The sequence below is a fragment of the Spinacia oleracea genome, chromosome 6, assembly GCF_020520425.1.
Source record: "Spinacia oleracea cultivar Varoflay chromosome 6, BTI_SOV_V1, whole genome shotgun sequence".
NCBI lineage: Eukaryota > Viridiplantae > Streptophyta > Magnoliopsida > Caryophyllales > Amaranthaceae > Spinacia > Spinacia oleracea.
The window spans coordinates 123,260,153-123,285,273 of NC_079492.1; the positions used below are offsets into that span (position 1 = coordinate 123,260,153).

Consider the following 25,121-nt stretch of genomic DNA (forward strand, 5'->3'; position numbering starts at 1 on the left):
CCTTAGATTAATACATAAAGTACTTCACTTGATCCGACCCGGCCCATTTCCATTCGTAATCCCATGGCAAGAATTACAAAGTCATCCAAATCAAAGTAGCAAAGGGAGCAATCATGAATTGCGTGTTCCCAACTTTCCATTTCCTATTCTCCTTACTTAACCCTCAATCAAAGAATCCAATTGTCATTATCCTTAAATCCATAGCTTATGATACTTACTTAAATAATGACTAATCTCTCCTTATTAATTAACTAGGCATTAAACAAATTTCCAAAACCGTCTTCAATCCAAATTTCCTAACTACCCTAATTCATTTTCTACTGTTCTTCTTCTACTACTCCGTACTTCATCTCAAAATTAAAAGTCATCATCAAATACTTTCTTTCATCTTTCCAAGCTTTCATCAATGGCGACCGTTTCAGCTTGGCCGGACAATCCACATCCAAATCCTAACCCTAATTCTTCATCTTCTTCCCCACCTTCATTCCTCCTTCTTGATCCAAACCCACAACCGCCGCTACCATCACCGTCTTCATCGCCCATGTCGCAGCAGTCTGATCACCTTTACTTCGATACCAATTCCGACGAACCTGATTCTCTCTCTCCTCCTTCTTCTCTCCCCCCTATCCGCACTTCTGTACCTGAAAACACTAACCCTATTCCTAATTCTAATTCCCCTAATTCGCTTTCGTCATCTCAGCCTCTTACTCTTCTTCATGTTTCTTTTAATCAAGATTTCGGGTGTTTTTCTTCTGGAACTGATCGAGGGTTTAGAATCTATAATTGCGATCCGTTTCGTGAGATTTTCCGGCGGGATTTTGATCGAGGCGGGGGGATAGGGAAGGTAGAAATGCTGTACCGTTGTAATATTCTAGCTTTAGTAGGCGGAGGACCTGAACCTCAGTATCCTGTTAATAAGGTCATGATTTGGGATGATCATCAAAGTCGGTGTATTGGGGAACTGTCGTTCCGGTCCGAGGTTCGCGGTGTTCGGCTGCGCCGTGATCGGATTGTGGTGGTATTGGAGCAGAAGGTGTTTGTTTATAATTTTGCTGATTTGAAGCTTTTGCATCAGATTGAGACTAGCGCCAATCCGAAGGGTTTGTGTGAGGTTTCACAATCGGCCGGGAAATTGGTGTTGGTCTGTCCTGGCTTGCGGAAGGGGCAAATTAGGGTTGAACATTATGCTTCTAGAAAGACTAAGTTTATCATGGCTCATGATTCGAGAGTTGCTTGCTTTTCTTTGACACAAGATGGAGGTCTTTTGGCAACTGCTAGTTCGAAGGGGACGCTTGTGAGGATCTTTAACACTTTTGATGGTACATTGCTGCAGGAGGTAACTTCCATTTTCAGTTACATTTTTCGCTTGAGAAACAAATTATTTTTCGTATCAGAATGTATTATTGTTTGTTTTTTTCATATGGATTAATATGTATTCATATGTTTGGTACCTAATGTGATCGATAAGTAAGAACAATAACCAAATTTTTAGATATCATGTCCAGGCGATGCTAGTGAGTGATGAATACCGTTTGTAATTATGAGCTTGTAGTTGAAATTTAAGTCAATGTCTATTGATTATAAGTCTGCGGACATTATGATATTATATATGTTACCTTTTTGGTTGTGTTATGTGAATTCCTAGTTAACAGCTCCTATAAAGTTGTTCCTTTATCAATTACTACTTTCCTATGCACGCGATGCATGCTTGTAATCTAAAAGTACTCACACTAATATTAGCTGCTTATTTACTTCTTGCCCATCTTATTGATTTTTTTCTTCTAGTTTTAATATTGGTTGATTTTGTTAAATATCTTTTAAATTGATTTCTTTTATGTTGCAATATAAACAAAGGATAAAACAAACAATCATTTTTTGATGCCGCCTCAGGCGTTCCTTTATATAATAGGGAATAGTTTGTTGTTTAGTTGAGACTAGGTTGAAGAGAGTGGAGTTGAAACATAGATGAAAGGTGAAAACTTTGTTTCTTTTCATTTTTCACCTTGCTGGATAAAGCGATAGGTGACATGTTTGTAGTTGATTTAAGAAGAGGAAGGTGATGGATAAGAGTCTTCAATAGTTTAGCAGTTTCCATCGAGGTCATGAGATTATTAATCTGAATTATGTGATCACTTAAACCTCTAGAAGTAAATTAATGCAAAAATGTGAAGGCATTATTTATTGGGAGCAGTGACCACTACACCTTCATTGGCATAGTGTTGAGCATCTGATTACCACATATGCAGGTGAGAAAAACCGAGTAATCGAGTATCTTTAGCAGTATTAGAACTGACCATTTTTCCAATTAATAGCATGTCACACCAGGAAGCCAGGAACTCAGTGACTGGCTCTCATGAACTCATCTTAACTCTTCATTACCACAGGCTATCCATGCCTATAATTAATACTATAAAAGGAAGATCACCTTTCATTAAACACCAACTGATACTTACAATAACAGTTTTTCATTCTGTCCTAATAAAAAGCAGATCTTAAACAACTTTTGACTCGGAATTACTCAAGGTTTTACTTCCGCTCAGCTCTCACACCATGGCACAATCTTTGGACCATGATTTATCATTGATTGCAAAGCATATCTTCAAATGGAGATCAATACAACAAGTCTAGTGATGTGGGAGGAAACTCGATTTCCCAGACCTCCACTCTTCCGAACACACAAAACTGTTACAAAAGGAGGGACAGTGGTTCCTCTAGAAAAATAAAATTCTCTAACAAAGAGATATTTCATGGAACAAGGGATTAAGAAGAGAAAAAAAGAAGGGAAGAAGGGGCATGCTTGTTTGTACTTTGTAAAGGTATATAAAAATAGTATAAGGAAAAGCATTCATCTCATAATATTATCTTGGGCTTGGTTTTACCGTTGTTTTGTTAGACCATTATTCTTTTAGATACAAGTTTACTCAACTTCTGTGCATGCTTTTACTGATCATACTCTTTGGACTCTCTCCAGCGGCTCCAGCCTCCCCTGTATTTTCCATTTTTTAGCTGGAAATAGCATGTGGACTGACATATTTGTGCAAACGCCATTTTTTGATGTTATATTTGGAGTTTTGACTTACCCACACCGCCTCTCATTTTCATTTACATTTGTTGGGAATAGATGGCCTTAAGCTTAATTGTCATTATTGTTAACTATACCAATTTTGGTTCACCTGGATGTTTTTCCCAATCACTAATTTGTTTATTAACGGTAAAATAAATCTTGGATTTTAGATTTTTAATCTTCGTGCTTTTTGGAGGGAGGTGGGGCCATGGGAGAAAGGTTGGGTGGGTAAGTGTGAAAGAGAGAGGGAGATATACATGTGGTTGGATATTTTGTTTGGTTATTTCTGTTACTGAAACAGGAAATGATGAATTGGTAGAGACGAGGAAGTGGAGAACTGGGAAGGAGGGGAGGGAGGGGGATGCCTTGGAGGAGTTGATAGATATTTGGTCATTAATGCGTGTTCTTAAATGCATACATGGTCTTTTTTTCCCAATTACTTGAGATGAAAAAGAAGTAAACCAGTGGTGAAGAGAAAATATGAAATTGCTTAGTTAGAGATCAATTCAATTCTTTTTTAAGGTGTTTGGATTTAACCAGGTAAAAGAAAGGGTATCGCCGTGGCTTTTCTTTCTCCCAACTATCAGTTTCTACACTCTATCCCCTCTCACCTCAGTGCCATTTCTATCCTTCTCATAACTGTTATCCGCTGTCCTATTTCTAGTGCAACACCATCCTTTCATCTTCCCTCTATACACAACTACACACTAGTGTTGATGTTGATTGCAAGGGGTAGTCTTTGGGTAGGTTGCACAGATACGGGAAACGGATACGGATACGGATACGACGTTACGGGGAAACGGGAATCAATGATAGGTATAGGGTGATAAGCCTGGAAACGCGTTTCGCCATGTTGGAGTGTCGTGTGTTCTACACGTTTTTGAAACGGTTAGATTCATATTTTTGTCGTGTCCGTGCATCGTAGGTCTTTGGTTGCCGAACTCAATCGTAAAAGCTTTAGATCCAAAGGTTTAGTGGTTGAATAAACCCTTTGAGTCCATAATTTTAGCCAGATGTTGCTGGGTAAATAAAAACTGCAAAATCTATTGTGGTCAACTGGCCGTACAGGGTGGACGAAAAAATTAAATCAAGTTGGGTGGTCAAAAAACAGGTACAGGATGGAAAACGACAAATCTGAAAATTATAAAACAATAGGTACGAGTACGACACTCTATTATGTGAGGTACCTGTATCAGGTGCGGAGGACAGTTATCGGTTAGTGAGTGATGAGAGCAAAGCTCATTGCTTTCGTAAAGGCCAAGTAACAGACACTGGGAAGAGAATATTAGAAAGAGGGTGATAGAGTTTACAAGAAGCTCCCATCAAAGTTATATTTTACCATCGATGCGAGGTGGTGGTGAAGGGGTAGGTAATGTGGGATGAGGTTTGAGGTTTCCGGTAACTTAAATCTTGAGAGCAGCTGGTAAGTAGTCAAGTGAAAGCTTTGATGCGAGGAAATCTCAGGATGGTCTCTTTTATTTAGGAATTTAGAAACTTGTAAAACTGCGTAAATTTCGGAAACCTGAAGCACCAGCAAGTTATCTCCCTTTATGGATCTATGAAGTCTCAAAATAAGTTACCATCCATTTCCCCATTTCCTAGTTTCTTTAAGATCGCTATTTTCATGTTTTTTTCACTTCTATTATGTTTGGTTCCCTTTTCGGTGCTACTTAGATATAGAGAATAGTGGACACAATAGATTTTAGGGCATACTAATCCATTTCATTCAGAGATCTTTGGTTGGAGAAAAATGAAAGACAAAGAAAACTTATTTTTGAGCCAATCGAGAAATCCAAAATGAAATACTGCTTTGACAGCAAGCTGATGTTTGTAGGATATAACTCAAACTTCTTTTCCTTGTGTGTGTAATGTATATCTGAAATTGGACGTCAAGGTTCTTGTCTACCTGTTCCTGCATATGGAAGTTGCTGTCTTGATAATCTAAGAGACCAAGATACCTACACCCACAGCCTTTCTGATAACCACTATTTGAGTTCAAGCAAAAGACAGATATGCAATGCAGGCATCAATAACGGAAAAATGTTTGAAGGCATCAAGTACGGGAAAAATGTTTGAAGGAGATATCCCCCATTGTAACGTAGATTTTCTCCTCGTGGAGTCGTCTCACTTATTGGTTGGAATAGATCCTAATTGCTGTTATTTGCCTCTTTTTTTTTAAATAGGCCCTGTGTGTGCGGAAAGGGGGGGGGGGGGGGGATGGTACTGCAGTTTTGGTAGATAAGTTGGTTATATGTATAATTTTCTTTAACATTTACTTGATTTTTATGAAGGATTTTATTATGGTCAACTTTTCTACTCCACTTTTCTGATGATTATAAACTATAGTTGATGTGGTTGTTGACTTCCTGGTGGCTTTAAGGGACTTAAGTTGCATACACTTGAACGGTTGAACGGCCTCCCTAGCTGTCATCCATTGCAGGACCTTATTGGATTATTTATTTTTTAAAACACTTTCCGTCCTTAAGTTTTCTCTCCCATGGCATATAAGATTGCCAAAGAACCTTACAGTCAGTTTATTGGGTACTGTAGGTAAGAAGAGGTGCAGATAGAGCAGAGATATACAGTTTGGCCTTCTCTACAACTGCTCAATGGTTAGCTGTTTCAAGTGACAAGGGTACTGTACACGTATTCGGCTTGAAAGTTAATTCAGGCTCCCTAGTCAATGAAAATCTAAGTCCTCCTCCTGAAAGCAATGCTGCTGGCGCACCAGTTGGTTCATCTCTTTCGTTTATAAAAGGTCAGTCGCAACTGCCAATTCCTGTCAAAATTTAAATTTCTCTGTTGTGTGCAAAATGTCAGCAACTTGTGAAATATTTCTTTTTGTACAATGTGAGTTTTATTTTCAAGCGCTGAAAGCTTAAAAGAATTCTCTGTGCTTCTCGGCTTTTCTCTTAAGTTGATGGTTAAACATTTTATGAACTGAAAAAAGGGATTTTTCTTGTACACCAGAGGTTCCATTTTCTGTTAAATAAATCAAATCCTACAGTTCTGTTAGTAAGCTCACTGAGTTCCATAGACTAACTAACAAAGGATTCTGGAAACATAGACACAATTGTCTGCACCAGTGTTTAAAAAAGCGCGCTTAAAGCACGCTTAAGCCCTGAAGCTCGAAGCTCTAGGGAAAAACGCTTAATTAGGTCTGAGCGAAGCTCTTGTGATTAAGCCCGCCGAAGCGCGCTTAAGCGCATGAAGCCCGCGAAGTGCATAAAAGCACGCTTTTGGCGCTTCATTGAAATTCTTTTTTTTTATTATTACTTTACGTTGAAAGCTTTTTTATATGTTGTTATTGTGTTTTGGACCAATCCCTATTAATCCTTAACAATAGAAAGTATACCAATAGTCCAAAAAAAAAAAAAAAAAAAGACAACAGTCACAACAGCCGACCCTAGCTTCTAGCTTCTGGATAAACACTATGTTATATGCTTTATTTTTGTTAAAGCAAGGAGTAATATATTTTTGTTAAGGCAAGGAGTAATATATTTTTGAAAGCAAATCTGATGTTTATATATTTTTGTGGTTATTTTAGTGAGATATATATTCATAATAGTAAAACTCTTTAATTCTTAAAAAGTGCGCTTCACTTCGATGAAGCCCGCGCCTTGCGCTTATGCTCTAGGACTCATATCGCTTTAGTGCGCTTTGCGCTTTTTTATACACTGGTCTGCACTCTGTTATCATACATACATTTACCGTATTCTATGTCTCTCTTGTCCCTTGTGTCTTCCTATTTACCAGTTCTTCTTAGTAAGGCTTTTGGATAGTATTATAAACTTGATAATTTCAGCTAATGTGTTGTTACTTCTAGCTGTTATTGCACTGCGTCAAAAAGCTCTTAGAAACTCAGAGTGTTGTCATAGTTGCGGATCTCAGCCTGTCTAATTTTTAAAGATAAAGGTGTATCCTGAAGATCTGAAAACCTTCACATTTCTTGTTTTGATGCGCATTACTGCGTATCAGTTGGAATGTGCTCTCTTCGGTTCATAGTTGTTTTACACCTGTTTAACCATAGGGCTAATGAGAGAGCAGGCAGGTGCCTTATTAATGATCAAGTTGGGCTTTGTTGTTTAAAGACTTGAAGTTAAGGTGGAAGGGTCAACATGTCACATATGTTGTTGGCTCAGAAGGCCCCTTTTAATTTTTATTGCCCCAGATTTTGTATGACTTGTCTCTCTCTCACACCTAACCTTGCACCTAAAGAAAAGGGAGCTATTTGGTAAAGAAATATTAGGAGAGACTGCTCAGAAGCTCGCTTGGCATCAATAACATCTTTGTAGTTTATGAGTTCCCATGGATAGGTGGTTTCTTTTATTCTTAAATAAGATGATGTTGCGACTTTCTCAAATGTTAAATGATGTGGGCACTGTGGTTAGTTCAAGTGGCTTCTGGCTTGGGTCATAATGATTAAGCACGAGGATACCAGTTTTGGGGGAAGGAGGTTGAATAATTATTTTATGTTCAGTTCATCTACTTCATATATCCTCTGGGACTAGATGACATTTGTTTAGGAATCCGCTACACTCTGTCTCATGGTAATATGATGCACCTTTCTGGAGAACCATTATCTGCTGTTTGTTGCAGAAGAAATGATTGGTCTTTCGAGTTGCTAATCCTTTTTGGTCTAAAGAGATTCCTAGTCCCTTGTGCTCTTTCTACTGACTGATGGTATTACTTTAGTCTCATCTCCATTTTCTGTGGGGTTGGTTGGATGTTTCATCCACCCCTGATTTAGGTAAGTGGCTGTTTTAATATTTTGTTTCCACCATGTGGAATAAATGATACCACCCGGCTACCATGTAGAATTTCCTTAAAACTTATACAAAAAAAATAGCACCTCTTTTGGTTTTCTTTTAATATTAGGCTAATTTCCACAGATTATGCTATTTGATACTTGTAAAAGTTGTAAGGCGTGCTGCTTGCTAGTTTAGAGAACTAAAGAAATTTCTGTCATTCCTTTTGTTGAGAAGTAGTTCACCTGTTATTGTACTTTTTTTATATAACCCCATATCTGCTGTCAGTTATAGTCTTGTGATATTAAATGCTGAATGTATATGCTCATATGGAAGTGTAGTGTGGCTTCTTGGATAGAAGTTAAATGGCTTTTACAAGTTATTTTCAGTTTCTATTACTTGCTGGGCTGAGGCCTTTTGGTTGTGCAGGAGTGTTACCTAGGTACTTCAATTCAGAATGGTCGGTTGCTCAATTCCGTTTGCTTGAAGGGAACCAATATATTGTTGCATTTGGGCATCAAAAGAATACAGTGGTAATTCTTGGCATGGATGGAAGGTCAGTAAACAATTAGATGGAAGGTTTCATTATTTCTTTCTGTGGTATAAAATATTCAAAGCGTTCTAGTTTCTCTGCTATGCTAATAATGTGTGTAGTTGGGTGTTACTGAGTTTGTTATAATTATAGACATTTGTACTACTGCAATGATAATGATAATGATGACGTCGACATGTATTTTCCTCTTTTTTCCGTATGTTTGTAGGATCTGGTTGGGGGCAGAAACTTGATTCTTGTCATGCCATCTATACTAATATTTAATAACAGGCAAATTTGCAAGAAATATGGAGTGCCACGTGTGCCTCCTTGAAAATATCTTCCCATTTTATTTTTGATTTCATGCCCTTCTCTAATTTCATGTCTCTTCACCACCAAAAAACCTCCAATAAATTTCATGCCCCTTTATCTTTAAATTTTTCTATTAATTTTATATAATATACCAATTTATATTTTCTATATTCGCTGTTTTCTTAATGAAACACAGAATAAAATGCATTTACTATTTTTTGATGAATTAAAAAATTAAACTCACTTTTAAAACATAACAAAAGTTGTGCATGGCACGGGATCAATACTAGTTCTAATTTATATTTAAGGTAACCAGGTTTCAACTAATTGATTTAGAGCTTAGAAGCTTGGGATTTAAGTGGCAAATATCTTGCAGTTCTGGTGATTAATGAACGTGTTTTATGGTTCAGAGTTTTTATTATGATACCTGTATTTTCTTATCCCAAAAGTTAGAAATGGTTGTTAAAGGCATGTTGTTTATGAAACTACCTTCTAACTTTTGGAGTAACACAAGAAATCAGATTTAAAGGGGATTACTTATTCCCATCAAGTTCTCTTTCCATTTTCAGCTGTTGAAGGTGCACGCTCAGGTAATAGCATGCCTGCAGCCTAGAGGGTGGCCTCACAGCTGAAGCAAGAAAGCGCATCTGTTAATAAAAATCTAATCTTCTTACAATTTCAGGATATAAAAACATGTTAGAAAAATGCGTTGCCTATATTACCTAAGAATGCATTATTTATTGCATATTATACCCGTCTTTCTCTTAGGCTCCGTTTGGTTGGATGAAAAACATTTTCGGTGAAAAATGATTTTAAATGGAAAATAGATATCAAGGAAAAAAACACAATTCCAAACTAGTTTTCCTTTGTTTGGTTCCTTATAAGAAAAGTCATAGAGAAAAGGAAAATGGGAGTGGGTGGTTAACTGGTTAATGAAAGATTGATGGGAAGAGAGAAGAGGGAGGAAAAGTGGTTTCCTTTCCTCTCAAAAGGAAAATGTTTTCCACCCTTGCGAGAGTTATTTCCATCATTGGATATTTGTTTTCCGAACAAACAAAGGAAAATGATTGAACACCCCCAATAGTATACTACTTTCTAATTTAACAAGTTAAAATCTGAAACTTCTCCATATCCGTGATGATATGTATTTGTGTGGTTTAAATGCACGTTTTTAAATAATGGGCTCTTATGTTATTTTCACTCAATTCCTTAAAACGGTCCCATTTGAATATGGTCTAAAGTACTAAGGGAAGTAATATTTTTGCTTTTACCAATAGAGGCTTGGATTTATGGAAATTTTGTCTGGCACCTTGAGGCCTACCTTATTCTCCATAGCAAATCCACTTGCTTAGAGCACCCTCAACTATGACTAATAATTTTATCATCCCTCTCTGTCCTTTTTGCGGGGAGGCATCTGGGCATCGCGAGGAGAGAGTTATAGAGAGATTGGGAGGGATGTTCAATTTTTGTTTCATGGATGGGCAATTAGTCTCAGCAGTCGACACACCTTTTTCAGTCACTGTCAATCTGTCATTGACCATTGTAATATACTCCGTAGTTTGTATTGTGGGTCTCTACAAATTTTCAAAGTGATTTGTAGGATTCGGCATGATCAACATCGATCTTTAAAACTCATGATATGATAATCAAGTATCCAATAGTAACCATCTTGAGACGTCTTATTCTTTTGTGATTTTTTCTTCATACAGCAATATAGGATACAATAACTAGGGATTCGACCTTTCTGCTTCATATCGTTCAAATCATGTGAATCTCTCTTTTGTTTTTAGTTGCTTTATTTGTCAAGTTTGTCTTGTGTGAGTGTTTCTGTTTTGGAAAGATCTTATGGATTTACGTTGCTTATTGCTTTGGCACAAACCTTACACATATGTCCTTGTTTTCTTCCCCTTCAAGTAAAATAGAAACATTTTATTGTGTCCTTAGTTTGTGCGGTAAGGTAATTTGATTTTTGATATTTGACGACTGACTGAGCTATCTGGAATGCAGCTTCTACCGCTGCAAGTTTGATCCTGTAAAGGGTGGAGAGATGATCCAATTGGAATATAACAACTTTCTGAAGCCAGAAGAACCTTTCTAACAAAATGCAGCAATTCCCTTTGACTTGTCCCCCCCTTGAATGTATATTGTTTTATCAATTTGTTTCACCATTTTGCCTACCTCTGTATCTATAAAGCTTTCAGAGGTATACACTACGCACGGTTATGTTGTAAATATTGGATTATGGATCTTTGTAACTGAATGTACTTAATCGATAACATGTAATATCTGAAGATGCTTACGTAAAATCCTTGCTGTCTTGCTATTTTTTCTTTTTCTTTTGCTTAAATTGTTGTAAAGAAACAAGTAATTTTAGGAATGTCTCAAACTTGTAGTGTTAACAGTGCATTGCAAGAATTGTAGTTTCTCAAACTTGTAGTATTAACAGAAGAGCACGCTGTTTTTGTAAATCTTGCTACTATTCTTTTTTGACAGCTTATTACAAAGTGAGGTTCAGACTAGCAAGTTTTATTAGTATGATGAAATTACTACCGCCAAACCCTCACTTAAAATCATTTTAAGATGACTCAGCTTAAAACGCTCACCAATTGGGTGTCAATGCCAAGTCATATTCTTGTCACTACCTAGTCAGCTGAAAAAATTTCAAGGACAATTCGAATTTGAATTTCAAATAATAAAACAATTTTTTTTTATTTCTATGATTTATTTCGATGAAACCGATGTTTCATCATCTCCCCCAAGTTTTTTGATCTGTCTTGATTCGTATGTTTTGATTTTCCAGAAAAAGATTGTTGTTGTGAACTCTCCTTCTTCATCGTCGGAGCATCTATTTGAATGGAGTATTTTCTCAGATTTTGTATTTTTTTTTCCGATATTTCCAATGTTGGAATTGGTTTTTTGTTGCTTACTTTATCCTAGTTTGATATCCATATCCCCTAATGTTATCAATGTAATGTTTAAGTTTGGAAATAAAAAAACATTGTTTGTTGTTGGCAAATCTAAAGAAATCGACAATTGCAAGGAATTGGAAAAAAATGGAGAAAGACGAAAAAAAGGGGTGGGGGGTTGGTAGGGAAGAAGTTGAATGCGCGTTTTATTATGCTCATGCCAATACTCGAACCCGCGACCAGCGTGCAAAGCAATGCTCTATGTTAATGCTTGAGTTGTGACCATTGTGACGTGAGGCCGAAGCCATTGTTGGTTTTGCGTAGAAATTGTATTTGTTTGGTTTCAGTATGTATCTGTAAAATACAATCTTAATTATATTTTAAAAAACGAAATCGTTGATTTATTAAGTTTTAGACAATAAAATAAGTGAAATTGTATTATGTAGAAACTTTATTTAGTGTAAAGATTAAGTTGTAATATAAATACAAGGATTTTTTGTCATTTAACACCTTAAAAAAACTAGTTTTTGGAAGTTTAAAATGTACTTAATGTTTATTATATTTAAACATCTTAAAAAAACTATTTATTTTGAAATCGACACAACCTAACGTTTTCCATAACAAAAAACGTTAGTTTTTAACCATGAGATAGCTCCCAAAGTATAATTTGATGGTAGAAGGAGTTGTTTAACACCAAATCATGCCTTGGGAACTTTAACATAGCTGAAAAGTAACGTTTTTTTTCTAACGAAAATTGTGAAGTGGTGTCGATTTCTAATAATTTTTGTTTTTTAAGGTGTTTAATAACAAAGAAAAATAAGTTAGTTGTGAAATTACAAAAACTGATTATTTTTAAGGTGTTAACTGACAAAAAATCGTGAATTAGAACATTTATAATGTTTTTATTGAATTGCTAATTAACATACTGGGTGAAAGTAAGGGGAAAAAAAAACGAAAAAAAGGGGTGGGGGTTGGTAGGGAAGAATGTAAATGCGCGTTTTATTTTGCTCAGCCCAGTTCTCGAACCCGTGACCATGGTGCAAGGAATGCTCTATGTTAATGTTGTAGTTGTGACCATTGTGACGTGAGGCCGAAGCCATTGTTAGTTTTGCGTAGAAATAGTATTTGTTTGGTTTCATCATCTGTAAAATACAATGTAAATAATATTGTAAAATAGGAAAACGCTGATGTATTAATTTTTGTATTAATTATAATTCTTAAATTGTAAGGTGTATAAACTGAAGTTAGTGTAAACACCAAATTGTAATTTAAATTAAGAACATATTTTTTATTTTGAAATACTTATTAACCTAGTTAATCCAGTTAGCAGTAATTTCGTTGTTTTGTACAATATAGGTTATGTAGTTTTGTTTTCGCAAATGTCTTTGTAGTTAAATTTGGGATTGAGTCGGTATCAATCCAAGATTAAGATTGTCAGACATTCACCCAACTAACTTAATACGTTACTTTAATGTATGCAACATCAAAAGGTTTGCACAACTTTAGTTCAAATACGCACAACAAAAACTATGGTATTACGAAGTAGATCATAATTTTTGTAGCGTTACAAGCACTCTTATGGCGTATTAAACTATGGTATTACGAAGTAGATCATAACAATTAGTTCAAGAACGAGGCTAGCACATTGTATACAAAATCTTGATCTTCCATATCGATGTAGGCCTGATTGTAATGCATCTCATTCAAAACATTTTGGTCAGGGCCTGTTCTAGAATTACAATTGCTGAATTAGATACCACATGAATGTCATATTGAATTGTTTTTTGTATGAGTATCATAACATGGGGTTAATTTGCATGTTACCTGCATTGTCATTGTTTTCAATTGCTTGGTTGATTGCGTTGGGTGCGTTTGGTTCGTTCGGTGCAGCTTGTGGCGTATTAAAGTATGCAGCCCATTCTTCCTCCCTAAACTGGCGTTCGACCCATGGTCCTTTGTAGTAAACCTTGGATATGACGTAACGTCCTTCATCATCGCCTAGATCATCGCCTCTAAGGTGGTACTCTTTCATCCTCCACAAAGTTTTTTCTTTATGAAGCCACTTGTACGACAAGCTTTTGACTTCTCCTACAATTTCTCCCAAGCGAAACACATTTGTAGCCGCACCTGATACTTTCCATTGGCCATTACGCGTCAATCTGTTACGCTCTTCTCCTCTTTGTACAAAAAAGAACCATGCATTTTCCCCATTGTCAATTGGTGACATATTTGGTAGTTCCCATGGCTCGTATGCGTAGAAATCAATTTCTTTGATTGCCTCGCAACCTAAAGGTTGCTCTCTATTTTTCCTTTTCAGGTACCACACCAGTAGTTCCTCATTAGTCGGGTGGAACCTCATACCCGGTGCAACCTGCTGTAAATATGTTAATAATACGTAATTATGTTGATAATTAACTACAACACTAATTAAAAGTAAAACCCTTAGTAGTTGATTAAATGAAATCGTTGAAATCTACTTCCTAGCAATTAAATATGTAAGTCATTAAATATTAGTAATGTTAGTAAAAAGTGAAGTTAAATTTGATCCTAACAACTATGTAGTTAGTATCAAACTATGAAGTTAAATTTGTGTTATGGTAATTCTGTTAAAAATACAAATCCACTATTGATGACTAATTATGTATTTTTTAGGAATGCATTAATTTTTTAATATATCCTCACATAAACCCTAATTAGATAAGAAAATGAGTGTGTTGAACACTAGATCAGCACCAGCACCAAAATCACAAGATCAACAAGAATACCAACAACAGATCGATCAACACCAACGCCAACAACAGATCCATCAAGACCAACACCAACAACAGATCATTAACAACAACAGTAATAACAGAAATCAACACCACAAACAACAGATCAACACCCAGAACATGAAGAAATTACCACAAAATTATCAACACCAACAACAGATAAACACCAAGAATAATTAAAGGGAACATGCAGCTAAAGATTCGACTAAAACAGACTAAATATCGACTTTAATTAACATAAATTTAGTAAAAAATTGATGATTTAGACAAAGAAAGGGTTGGATACAAACCAGGTTTGCCCCCAAAATCTGATATTCCATAGTTAGTCTAGGTTTTTTTTTTTTCGCGTGTGATGTGAGAGAGAGAAACAGACGTGTGGGTTTGTGTTGTGTGAGAAATAAAGTTGAGTTGGTGAAGCTTTTATGTTAAAAGAGGAGTGTCTTGAATGATCTTTGGTGGTCGGAATTAAAATAAAAGGGGACTGATCTAAGGTTGTGCATGCACAGTATATTGAGTATACAGTGTCCATTGGTATTAGGGTGGAAGACAAAGGTGATGTGATTCACTGTTTGACCTATATAATCCAAATGTTTAATATAAATTTTTTAATTTGATTATTCTATATTATATGTTTTAATTTTGTGATATATGGTTTTTTATTTTGTATATATAAATCATGTATGGAATATTAAGCATACATTAATAATAAACAGTTCCAGAAAATGCATGCGTAAGAGTTATTTTATGGAAAAAACCAAATCGTGGTTGTAATCATCACTGTTTTTGAACACTTTTTTTTTTCTTCCAAGTTGTGTCATTCAACCATTTTTCAATTAAATTGGTGCATTTAGTTTACAAAATTATATTTAAATTTTCAATGTTTAAATAGTTTGAACTAAAATGTTTCAAAATATGAATAACAACTGTTACGCAAATGAGGTAATTTTTTAATTGTACCTAATGAAATTTACAAAAATTTTGTCAAGTATTTTATAATTCATAATTTACCGTAAATGAATCAAATTTTTTATTTTGAAATTAATATTTGATAAGATATAATAACCCAAACATGTTCAACTTTCTCATTGATATTAATATGTTACTTATAAATTCAGTGACATACATGTTGACTAACATTCACCAATAAACCTAATACGTTAATTTTAATGTTAGCTAACATCAAAATTTGTCCATATCATAATTGTAATTATGGACAACAATTAGTTGGTTAGTACTATTTCGATCTGAATTTATGTAGACTTGGACAAGAACGAGTCCACTATCATGTGCAAATGATCTTGCTCTTCCATTTCGATGTAGCTCCCCTCGTAATGCATGTCATTCATATAATTTTGCCCAGGGCTTGCTACAAAATAAGAATTGCTAAATTAGATACCATATGAAATTTAAAACGTAATTGTGTAGTATGTGTATCATAACATGGTGAAAATTTGCATGTTACCTGCATGGTCATTGTTCGCCAAACTTTGGTGGTTTGTGTTGCCTTCGGTCGATGCGGGTTGTGGAGGATCAAAGAGTGGAACCCATTCTTCCTCTACGAATTTGTTGTCTCTCCAATGTCCGTTGTAGAAAACCTTGCAGATGACATATTTTTTCTGATCGTCTCCCATGTCACCATCGGTAATGGTGTACTCCTTCATCCTCCATAAGGTGTTTTCTTCAGCGGTTTTGAAATAAAATGTTTTTACTTCTCCGACAATGGTTTCCATATGAAACACAGATTTTGTCGGACCTGAACCCTTCCATTGACCACCCTTAGCCAATCTATTACGTTCTCCTCCTCTTGGTACAAAAAAACCCACAAATTGTCTCTAGAGTCCAACGGTGATAGGGATGGCAGTTCCCAGGGCTTGTAATTGTAGATATCTACTTCAGTAATCGCCTCCCATCCAAACGGTTTTTCTGTGATCTTTCGTTTTAGGTACCACTGTACCAGTTCCTCGTCCGTCGGGTTGAAGCGAAAACCCGGTCCAAAAGGCTGTACATTTGTTATTGTATTTGGTTAACAAAAGGGATACAAGATGACCAACTAATGGGATGCAATCAGTTTGACAATGTGATGCAAGCAGGTTTACAAAAGGAGATGTTTGTGAGATTACTAAAGAGTGGCATGTACTCATTTGTTCGTTTTTTAATACAACTGCATCTAACTCGTAAATGATTAATTATTAATCAACTTAATATTATAATTGTCAACAATTTCACATGTTTATTGTATGTCGAAAGCAAATGTAAAATGAGATGCAATTAATTAATTAATTAATTAGGACAATTATTATCAATTAATGTCGGTTAAATTAAATATAATTTTTTCGCAAATTCATTTGTTAAATGGAACCATTATTGGCGAATTAAATCGTCCAGAAATTAATTAGTGGTTAAAATTTGTAAACATAGAAACCCAATTTTGAGTGAAACCCTAATTGAACCATTTAATTGATGAATTGTACTTTTTACTTACCAAAATTGAACATGAGACCTTACTTATTTTGGAATGTTGTAAGAAACAAGACAAAAAACAACAACTTGAAGTTCCTAAATTCGGAAGAACAGAAGACAACAATCACACAATTAGGCGACATAATTAACACGCACAACAACACCAACACCAAAACGAACCCCAACCCCAACACCAACACCATCGCCAACACCAACACAAACAACCAACACCAACACCAACACCCATCACGAACAACCACCAACAATACCAAGAACTTCCAATTTCGTGACCACACATAGTACTTTACCCAAAGAACAAAAAATTAGGAATTAAGTACAACATCATTATTATACAAAAAACGAAACACACAAAGGGGGGGTTGGATACATACCACGATTTTCCCCAAATTCTGATTCGCCATCTCTGGAAGCTCGTTTTGTTGGGGATTCTCCATGAAATTGAAGTAGTGTGTGCCGTGTGTGGGTTTGGAGAGAGAGAGGAAATGATTCTCTTTTTTTTGAGCTTTGTGAAATGAGTTTGTGATGTGTGTGATGTAAGCCATAATGTAGTGTGTTTAAATGAAAGAGAAAATTGAATTTACAATTTTTTGCATGTAAAGTAGTCTGAATTTTGAGACAGGTATGGTAGTAGGGGGGAAGACAAAGGTTGATGTGATTGCCTTGTTGACTTTTTGACTCCATAAATTATAAATGTAATTTATTATAATGTGTATTATAAAAAAATATTGGTTCCTACTTGTTGAATATGTATGTGTATGTTTTTAATTTAGTCGTGTATGGATTATTAATCATCCATTACCAATATAACCAGTTCCAAAAAACGCAGATGTAAGAGTTAATTTTATCGACAGAAGGTACAATGTGGGTGTCATCATTTGCCTTATTGGACTTTTTTTTCGTATACATAGTGACACTAAATGATTTTTTTTGTTTTTAAGATTTTATAAAGTTCCGGTATAGATTATTTCGTCCGCAAATTTGAACTCAGTTATTATTATTATTTTATTTTGTAGAACAATATGTCACTCTGGTTATATGCGAATATCAATTCACTTTATATTTTGTAAAACCATGCATTTTTAAATGTTAACTATTACATGTTTAAATTATAGTTAAATTTGACCTTTACATGCCTGTGATTGAAACTGAAGACGTTGTTTAATAAATTAAACTTGTACAACCAATGTCTTGATTATAGAATTAACATTACATTACATCAAAAGGTTTCTTCAACCAAAAAATAATTTTGTTCCTCCCAAAGCTGCTATGGTGCAAATATTGTGTCATCGTCATGTTCTTCCACGTCAATTGATGAATCAAAACCAAGTACCTCATTAGGGTCACATAGCAGTTGAATGCTCAACGCATTTCTTGAAATGTTCCATAATCTTTGTGAAAAATTTTTACTAGTAGCATTGTTATGCACGTTCTAATCAAATGCATGTGAATCAACATATGGGATCTCTAAGACAAATTCTGGGGTAATTGCAAAATATATCCGCCAAAATAGTTAATACGAGTTCATACAACCCTAAGTCCCGGCATACTACATGTACGTGCCCCTACCAAGTATCATCCATTACTTCGTCACAATGTAATATTTTAATCATGACAAATTCTCTCCATTTTTTGCAAACTTTAGCTATTGTCATTGCCTCCTTACACGTGAAACATGGAAATATCAACTTCCCCATGATGTTTTCGTCGAACAGTGCCCAATGTGGTTCTGGTTTAAGCTGCAAGTTTATTAGTATAATTATAAATAAAGGTAGTAATCATCTCCTAATATATTACAAAACTTTAAAATATCAATTGTTAATTTGCTATATCTCCAAACACAAAAGCGAAAATCACTAAAAGGCTAATTACTACTTATTGGATAAATATTTGACTACACAAAGCTAATTATACACACAAACATGTAGATTTATTTTCCCAAAAAAAACCACCCCTTAGTAATGAAATTTAGTTTAACGATTACAATTCACAATTTAACAAGTACACCTACAATATTTCGATTTTGTGTATGAAACAAAATCATTTAACACAACTTCAAGCCTAAATCGTAGTACTAAACAAATACTTCCCCAATATTGTTTGATTTATTTTTCACAAATTGATTAATTCAACTACAACATTAGCAATTTAGCAATATGATTATTTAAATTTCGTAATTAACACCACAATCCACAACTAATGCAAATTATGAATTCCAGATCCACCTTTAACAATCACTAAAAATCCTCGGGGACATCAAGCGTTATCAAAAAATTTCATCCCAACCGTTAAAATAACACAATTAATTCCTACATAATCACTAATTAAACACGAAATTAAGATATGAGAGGTAAGATTCTTACCAATTCCATCCCAAGTGGGTTTGGTAGCTGATGTTCCCCCTCTTGTTTTTGTAGATTTTCCATTTTGCATAACCAATTGGGGTTTTTTCGTGAAGATATAGTTTAAGGAGGGTTTGGGAGTTCAGTTTTAGTGAGAGAGTGATTTTATGGAGTTGTGTCTTGGAAGCGTACTCACAAAGTGCTTAAGCTACTCTGTGAGTGTTGTGGGAGACAAAGTTTGATGTGATAGATTTGATGACTATTGGACTACCTCTTTTTGTTTTAATTAACCTATTTCTTAATTTATACGAGATATAATACTGGTTGTGTATATTAATATTATATGACGTTTTAAAAAAAAGTTGTGTATGCAATAATAATCATTCAATATTATTTACCAATTACCAAACACGCAGATGCCCGAGTTATTTTTATCGAAATTGATGAATTCGTACGTGTCTCAATTCTTGGGGAACGACTAAATATTAAAATTATTTTTATTGTGTTGGTAATGGAATTGTCATCTCAAGTAAACCTTTGGCTTCCATTTTATAATATTGTTAACTAGCACCTTAGTGACTTTATGTTAAGTGCCCAACATTAAAATGTTGCGTAATTAATTTATTTTATTAATTAAAAGAACGATAACATGACGAAGCATGGCAAAGGCAAATTTTGAAAAGATTACATTTATCCAACCCTAGTGAAATATATAAGCATGCCAAAGGCTATCATGAATGCCATCTTGTACATGAAAACTTCTGCGTCACGTGCCTTTTCGACTTGGACCATGAGCATCTCATTTGCAACAGTTAATCGCGCACTTTCTTCCCGAAGATTTGAATTATCTTCTTGAAGTACCTCAATGATGTTGATGTTGATGTTGTTCTCCCAAGTGAAGAAACCACAATTATCGTCCTGCATCCAAATGTAAATCATTACATTCCATCCCCTTAACTAAAGTGTTTAGTGGAAAAAAATGAATTGGAGTTTATTGTAGAACCTACCTTCCAATAAGGGCATGAGTAGAACCTTTGTCCAGCGTTTTTCGTGTGTTTACAAAGGTCAAGTTTGGCTTTTTGACCATGGTAGCAAAACATATGCTTCGCTCTATTCCCCCGGGTGTGTCTCGTTGACGGGGATGAGGTTCGGGATTCAAAATCTAAAACCATACCCTTACTTTTGTGAGTTATAGATTTTTAGTGGAGTTGTTTGGTTTCAAGAGTATTTTGCTGAAGTAGACAAGCCATACTTATAGTCCAATTTCTTGGTTTTAGATTTGAAAAAACGGTACACTCTAAATATGACCGTTGTTAGGTAGATGTTGGTTGGTCAGATTGGGAATTATTTGTTAAAAGTGGAATAATATTGGACATAAATGGAAAAATAATTCTGATAAGTCCTCACTCTAATACATATAATTTTACATATTCAGTAAATATTTATTAATTGGGAACACACAACATCGAATAGAATGGAAACAATTTTATTACAACAACTAATTGGGAACACAACGGTCCCGCACAATGAAAAAACTGAATGACCTACTGATATTACACTCATGCACACTATTACAGAATTGAATATTTAAAAATGAAAGATTAAAAAACGAAATAATACAAAATCGTCAACTAGAAAGTACTTATGTGTCACCGTACACATAATCCTCAACTACCTCGCCGAACCCATAGGAACCATCTAGTCCTTGGTCTGATTTCAAGACCCTATCCACGCTTTCCTGGTCCCATAGACGTAGACGACTTGAATTTGGAAACTTTTTAAGTATTCCCGTACTTGAAGCCAGTCGATCGATGTAGATTATCTGTAAGAACAGAGTAATTGTTTTAACAAATAAAATGTGTAAAACTTATCGCACCCTATTAATTAAAATGTTTCAAATTTAGTACTCACGAGCAAAAGAAGTGTACACCCCCCGTATCCTTCTTTTGAGGAATTGAATTTGTTTCCATATTTGATAAGCCAGTCCAGTACATAATGTCCCCAATTATAATTGGATGCTTCGCTCGCTATCTGAAGGACGCTGAGATGCAAAGGGCTTATCCATCCACACTTTTGAGTTGGGCATAAAATTGTTCCTAGTGCGTACAATAAGAAGTCTCTTTGAAATGACTCTTTATCAGGCCGGTGACAGACGATCTTACCAAACACTTCAGACTGTGTAACAGCTCCGTACATTGTGTTCTGCTTGTATAATCTTTTTATGGTTAGAGCTGTGCTCTTATTTGACAAACTCGGATGCATCAAATCTTTTTCGGACGGTATTCCTAACACCCAATGTACCATTTCCTCATCAATCGTAACCATGTAGTTGTCCCTAACTTTTAGTTGTAAGCTATTAGGATCAAACCGGGATGTAATCCAGTACCCAAATTTCGGGTCAATATTGAAAATCCTAGTGAATAAAAGTTCCTCAAATCCCATATCAACAATCCACAACTTTTGTTTACCGGATAATTTCCCAAGTAGAATTTCAAATTGACTAAGAGCACATCCCATTCTAGGAATCTGTAAGTATTTGAAGTTTTCTTAGTGGGAGAACCAATCATTATGTCTAAAATGGAAACATGCATATTTTATAATATTGGGGGTGTGAAATTGAAATTAGGTCGCTGTAAAAAATCTAATTAACGTAGTTGTGTGGAATATGAGTGGTTACCTTCCTCCCAACATGTTCGTTTTCCTTAGTGAATCCAGTATGCGAATCAGAACTGTCCGAGTCTTTTCCATTTGATTTCTTACTCTATTAATATTTTATTATTTATTAGACTTGGAATCAAATAATTCATATGAATATAGAATAAAGTAGTGTATGGACAATTAAATGTGACTCACCCTAGGTTTTTTGGTAGATGTTGTTGGGCTGGCCGCAACTTTTTCGTTTTGCAGCCCCTCTCCCTTCTTCTTCAACATCATGATGTTGAACCACGATTTGAACAAGGGGATTTGTTTTTGTGAGTTCAACCAGCTTCACAAAGTCATCCTCATCTTTTATTGGCAAGCCTTCCTCATGAAATCGGTCCATATCTGCAACGAACCAGATCGTATACTCTTTTCGGCATCCTAATTCTTCGACGAGGTTCTCCATATGTGTAATGCTTAGACGAATTCTATTACTGATAATCGTCTGTGACAATCCATTCTCATATCCTCTCTTAGGATGGAAGATAAACTTCCCATGATACCAAATGGTAAGAAATATTATAGTTTTCCAATTGCAAAGCCTGTATCAAATTAAATCATAGAATGCTTCAAATACACCAATCTAATTGAAACGAATCTAATTGAACAAATAGAAAATCAATGTTTGAGAAATTTTGCAATAATTTACCTTAAATTTTCCTCCACGGAGAGCATTTTTCCGTCACGAATTTTGTGTATGTGTGTCTGGGTTTGGTCGTACAGTTGGGTAGTTGTTCAAAAAGAATTGTGTAAACAGCGGTGTTTCCAAAGGCACATTCAATAATGCGATGCTGACTAGAAAAGCGTGATGTACGACTAATTAATAACACATACATAATAAAATGCATACAATTAATTATGAATAACTGGTTAACATTTTTAACTCCAAGATCATGATGTAATAAAATACAAGTTAATACATGAAATATCTTCACTAAATATTACAATGAAACTGGAATTAAACATTAATGATTAAACAAATGTAGAACATCTTGATTCTCACAAAACACCAACTATTCGTTGGTCAAGTCAACGACTTCAATCTTCTTTTGTCTCCCGGTCATCATTAAGTATTCATTCTCCTCAATCGGCTCCCTCTTGATTAACCTGTCGTCCGCTTTAGCTACCGATATAATACGTTGCCCAGACGAGTTTGGTTCAATACCTTGCCACGAGTAGTTTTCTAACAAGTAGGAGTCCCTTTCGTCCATGAAAACCTCGCTAACTTTAGGGACGTAATGTAAATCACTTAGAAATTTCGATGTCTCGGAAGGACCTAGACGATTTATGACCACTCTCATGAACATTCTCCACTCTACTTTGAACCTCTCTTGTTCAATTTCAACAGCCAGGTATTTCGACCATCGTCTTGTCGGTTGAACATCTACATTATTAAAAACAACATTAGGTTATGAATTGTTTTTGGTTACACTCAAGGATCACACTAATGATTTGATAAACTACAAAAACATTATATAATTACCTTTTTCATTCACTGTGATAGTTTGGAATGCACTTCCTCCAGTTGAACCATTCCTTCCTTTCCTTGCGCGTGGTGTTGATTGGTTGCCCGATCTCTTAGCCATTGTTGAAAGGAAATGGGTTAGTGGATTTGGTATTGGTTTTGTGTATGTAGGTGATTGCTTGAATGAATATGAGTAATATTCCGAGGGTTGTATTTATACGGGCTTTCTATGACTCACCGAAGACAAAACGTTTTAGATATGGCGGGAGTATTGGGCCTAATATGTGTTGCACATATATTATTTTTTTGTCAACATAAATTAATTAATACGTTGTGCAATTTAATTTGTTTGATGACATCGTTGTAAATATGAGTATGAGTGCTAGTTTATTTGTTTTCCCTCCCTATTACATGTTACTGTTCATTTTCCCGCCTACACAATGGGTAGTCCATGCAACCAATCAGCTTACGACCCAATCAAAGTAGTAGGCAATAAGCAGACGAACCAATCACTGTGTCACCAATTAGTGGTCGGGTCCACCATAGATGTAACAATAATTTGCTAGTGAATTGTGTATTTGATTTAAATTTCCTTCATCTTATTTGTATTTTCATGTATACACATTAGTTAACTCATTTTATTCACAAAAGTTTTGTGTGAGGTGTGTGTATATATGATCATGTCACATAGTGTACATTAGGGCATTGATAATAGTGTACTTGGTTACCATTGATGGAGGATCAATTTGGTGCCATCATGTACTTGGTTACCATGGATGGAGAATCAATTAGGTAAATACATCTACTAGCTTAACCTGGAATGGAGGATCAATTCGGTGTCATCATTTACTTGGTTACCATGGTTGGAGGATCAAGTAGGTGTCATCATCTACTAGGGTACTCGGGATGGAGGATCGTTCGGGTCAATTCATGAACGGCTTTCTAGTCCCCGTAAAAAGATCAATTATGTAAACACATGTACTTGGTTACCATGGAATGGAGGATCAATTCGGTGTCACCATCTACTAGGTTACCATGGATGGAGGATCAATTAGGTGTCATCATCTACTAGGTTATTCGGGGTGGAGGATCAATTAGGTGTCATCATCTACTAGGGTACTCGAGATGGAGGATCGTTCGGGTCAATTCATGAACCGTTATCTAATCCCCGTAAAAAGATCAATTAGGTAAACACATGTACTTGGTTACCATGGATGGAGGATCAATTCGGTGTCATCATTTACTTGGTTACCATGGAATGGAGGATCAATTCGGTGTCACCATCTACTAGGTTACTCGGGATGGAGGATCGCTTGGGTCAATTCATGAACGGCTTTCTAGTCCCCGTAAAAAGATCAATTATGTAAATACATCTACTTGGTTACCATGGATGGAGGATCAATTCGGTGTCATCATTTACTAGGTTACCATGAATTGAGGATCAATTAGGTGTCATCATCTACTAGGTTACTCGGGGTGGAGGATCAATTAGGTGTCACCATCTACTAGGTTACTCGGGATGGAGGATCGTTCGGGTCAATTCATGAACCGCTATCTAGTCCCCGTAAAAACATCAATTAGGTAAACACATGTACTTGGTTAACTTGGTTACCATGTAATGGAGGATCAATTCGGTGTCACCATCTACTAGGTTACCATGGATGGAGGATCAAGTAGGTGTCATCATCTACTAGGTTACTCGGGGTGGAGGATCGTTCGGGTCAATTCATGAACGGCTTTCTACTCCCCGTAAAAAGATCAATTAGGCAAACACATCTACTTGGTTACCATGGAATGGAGGAT

At 35.6% G+C, this 25,121-nt stretch overlaps 2 protein-coding genes across 2 annotated transcripts; one reads left to right on the forward strand and one right to left on the reverse strand.

The window, feature by feature from the left end:
• Positions 1-249: 249 nt before the first annotated feature.
• LOC110795431 (autophagy-related protein 18a) lies at positions 250-10,979 on the forward strand. The gene is made up of 4 exons (XM_022000437.2): positions 250-1,336; positions 5,615-5,822; positions 8,242-8,368; positions 10,664-10,979. Exons 1-4 carry the CDS (start codon positions 407-409, stop codon positions 10,752-10,754), a joined length of 1,356 nt encoding a protein of 451 aa, XP_021856129.1. The 5' UTR covers positions 250-406; the 3' UTR covers positions 10,755-10,979.
• A 2,203-nt stretch (positions 10,980-13,182) lies between these two features.
• LOC130463562 (NAC domain-containing protein 13-like) lies at positions 13,183-13,921 on the reverse strand. Its single transcript, XM_056832728.1, has 2 exons — positions 13,387-13,921; positions 13,183-13,286 (listed from the first exon to the last, which is right to left on the reverse strand). The coding sequence occupies exons 1-2, from the start codon at positions 13,919-13,921 to the stop codon at positions 13,183-13,185; spliced, it is 639 nt and encodes a 212-aa protein (XP_056688706.1).
• Between the last annotated feature and the right edge of the window lie 11,200 nt (positions 13,922-25,121).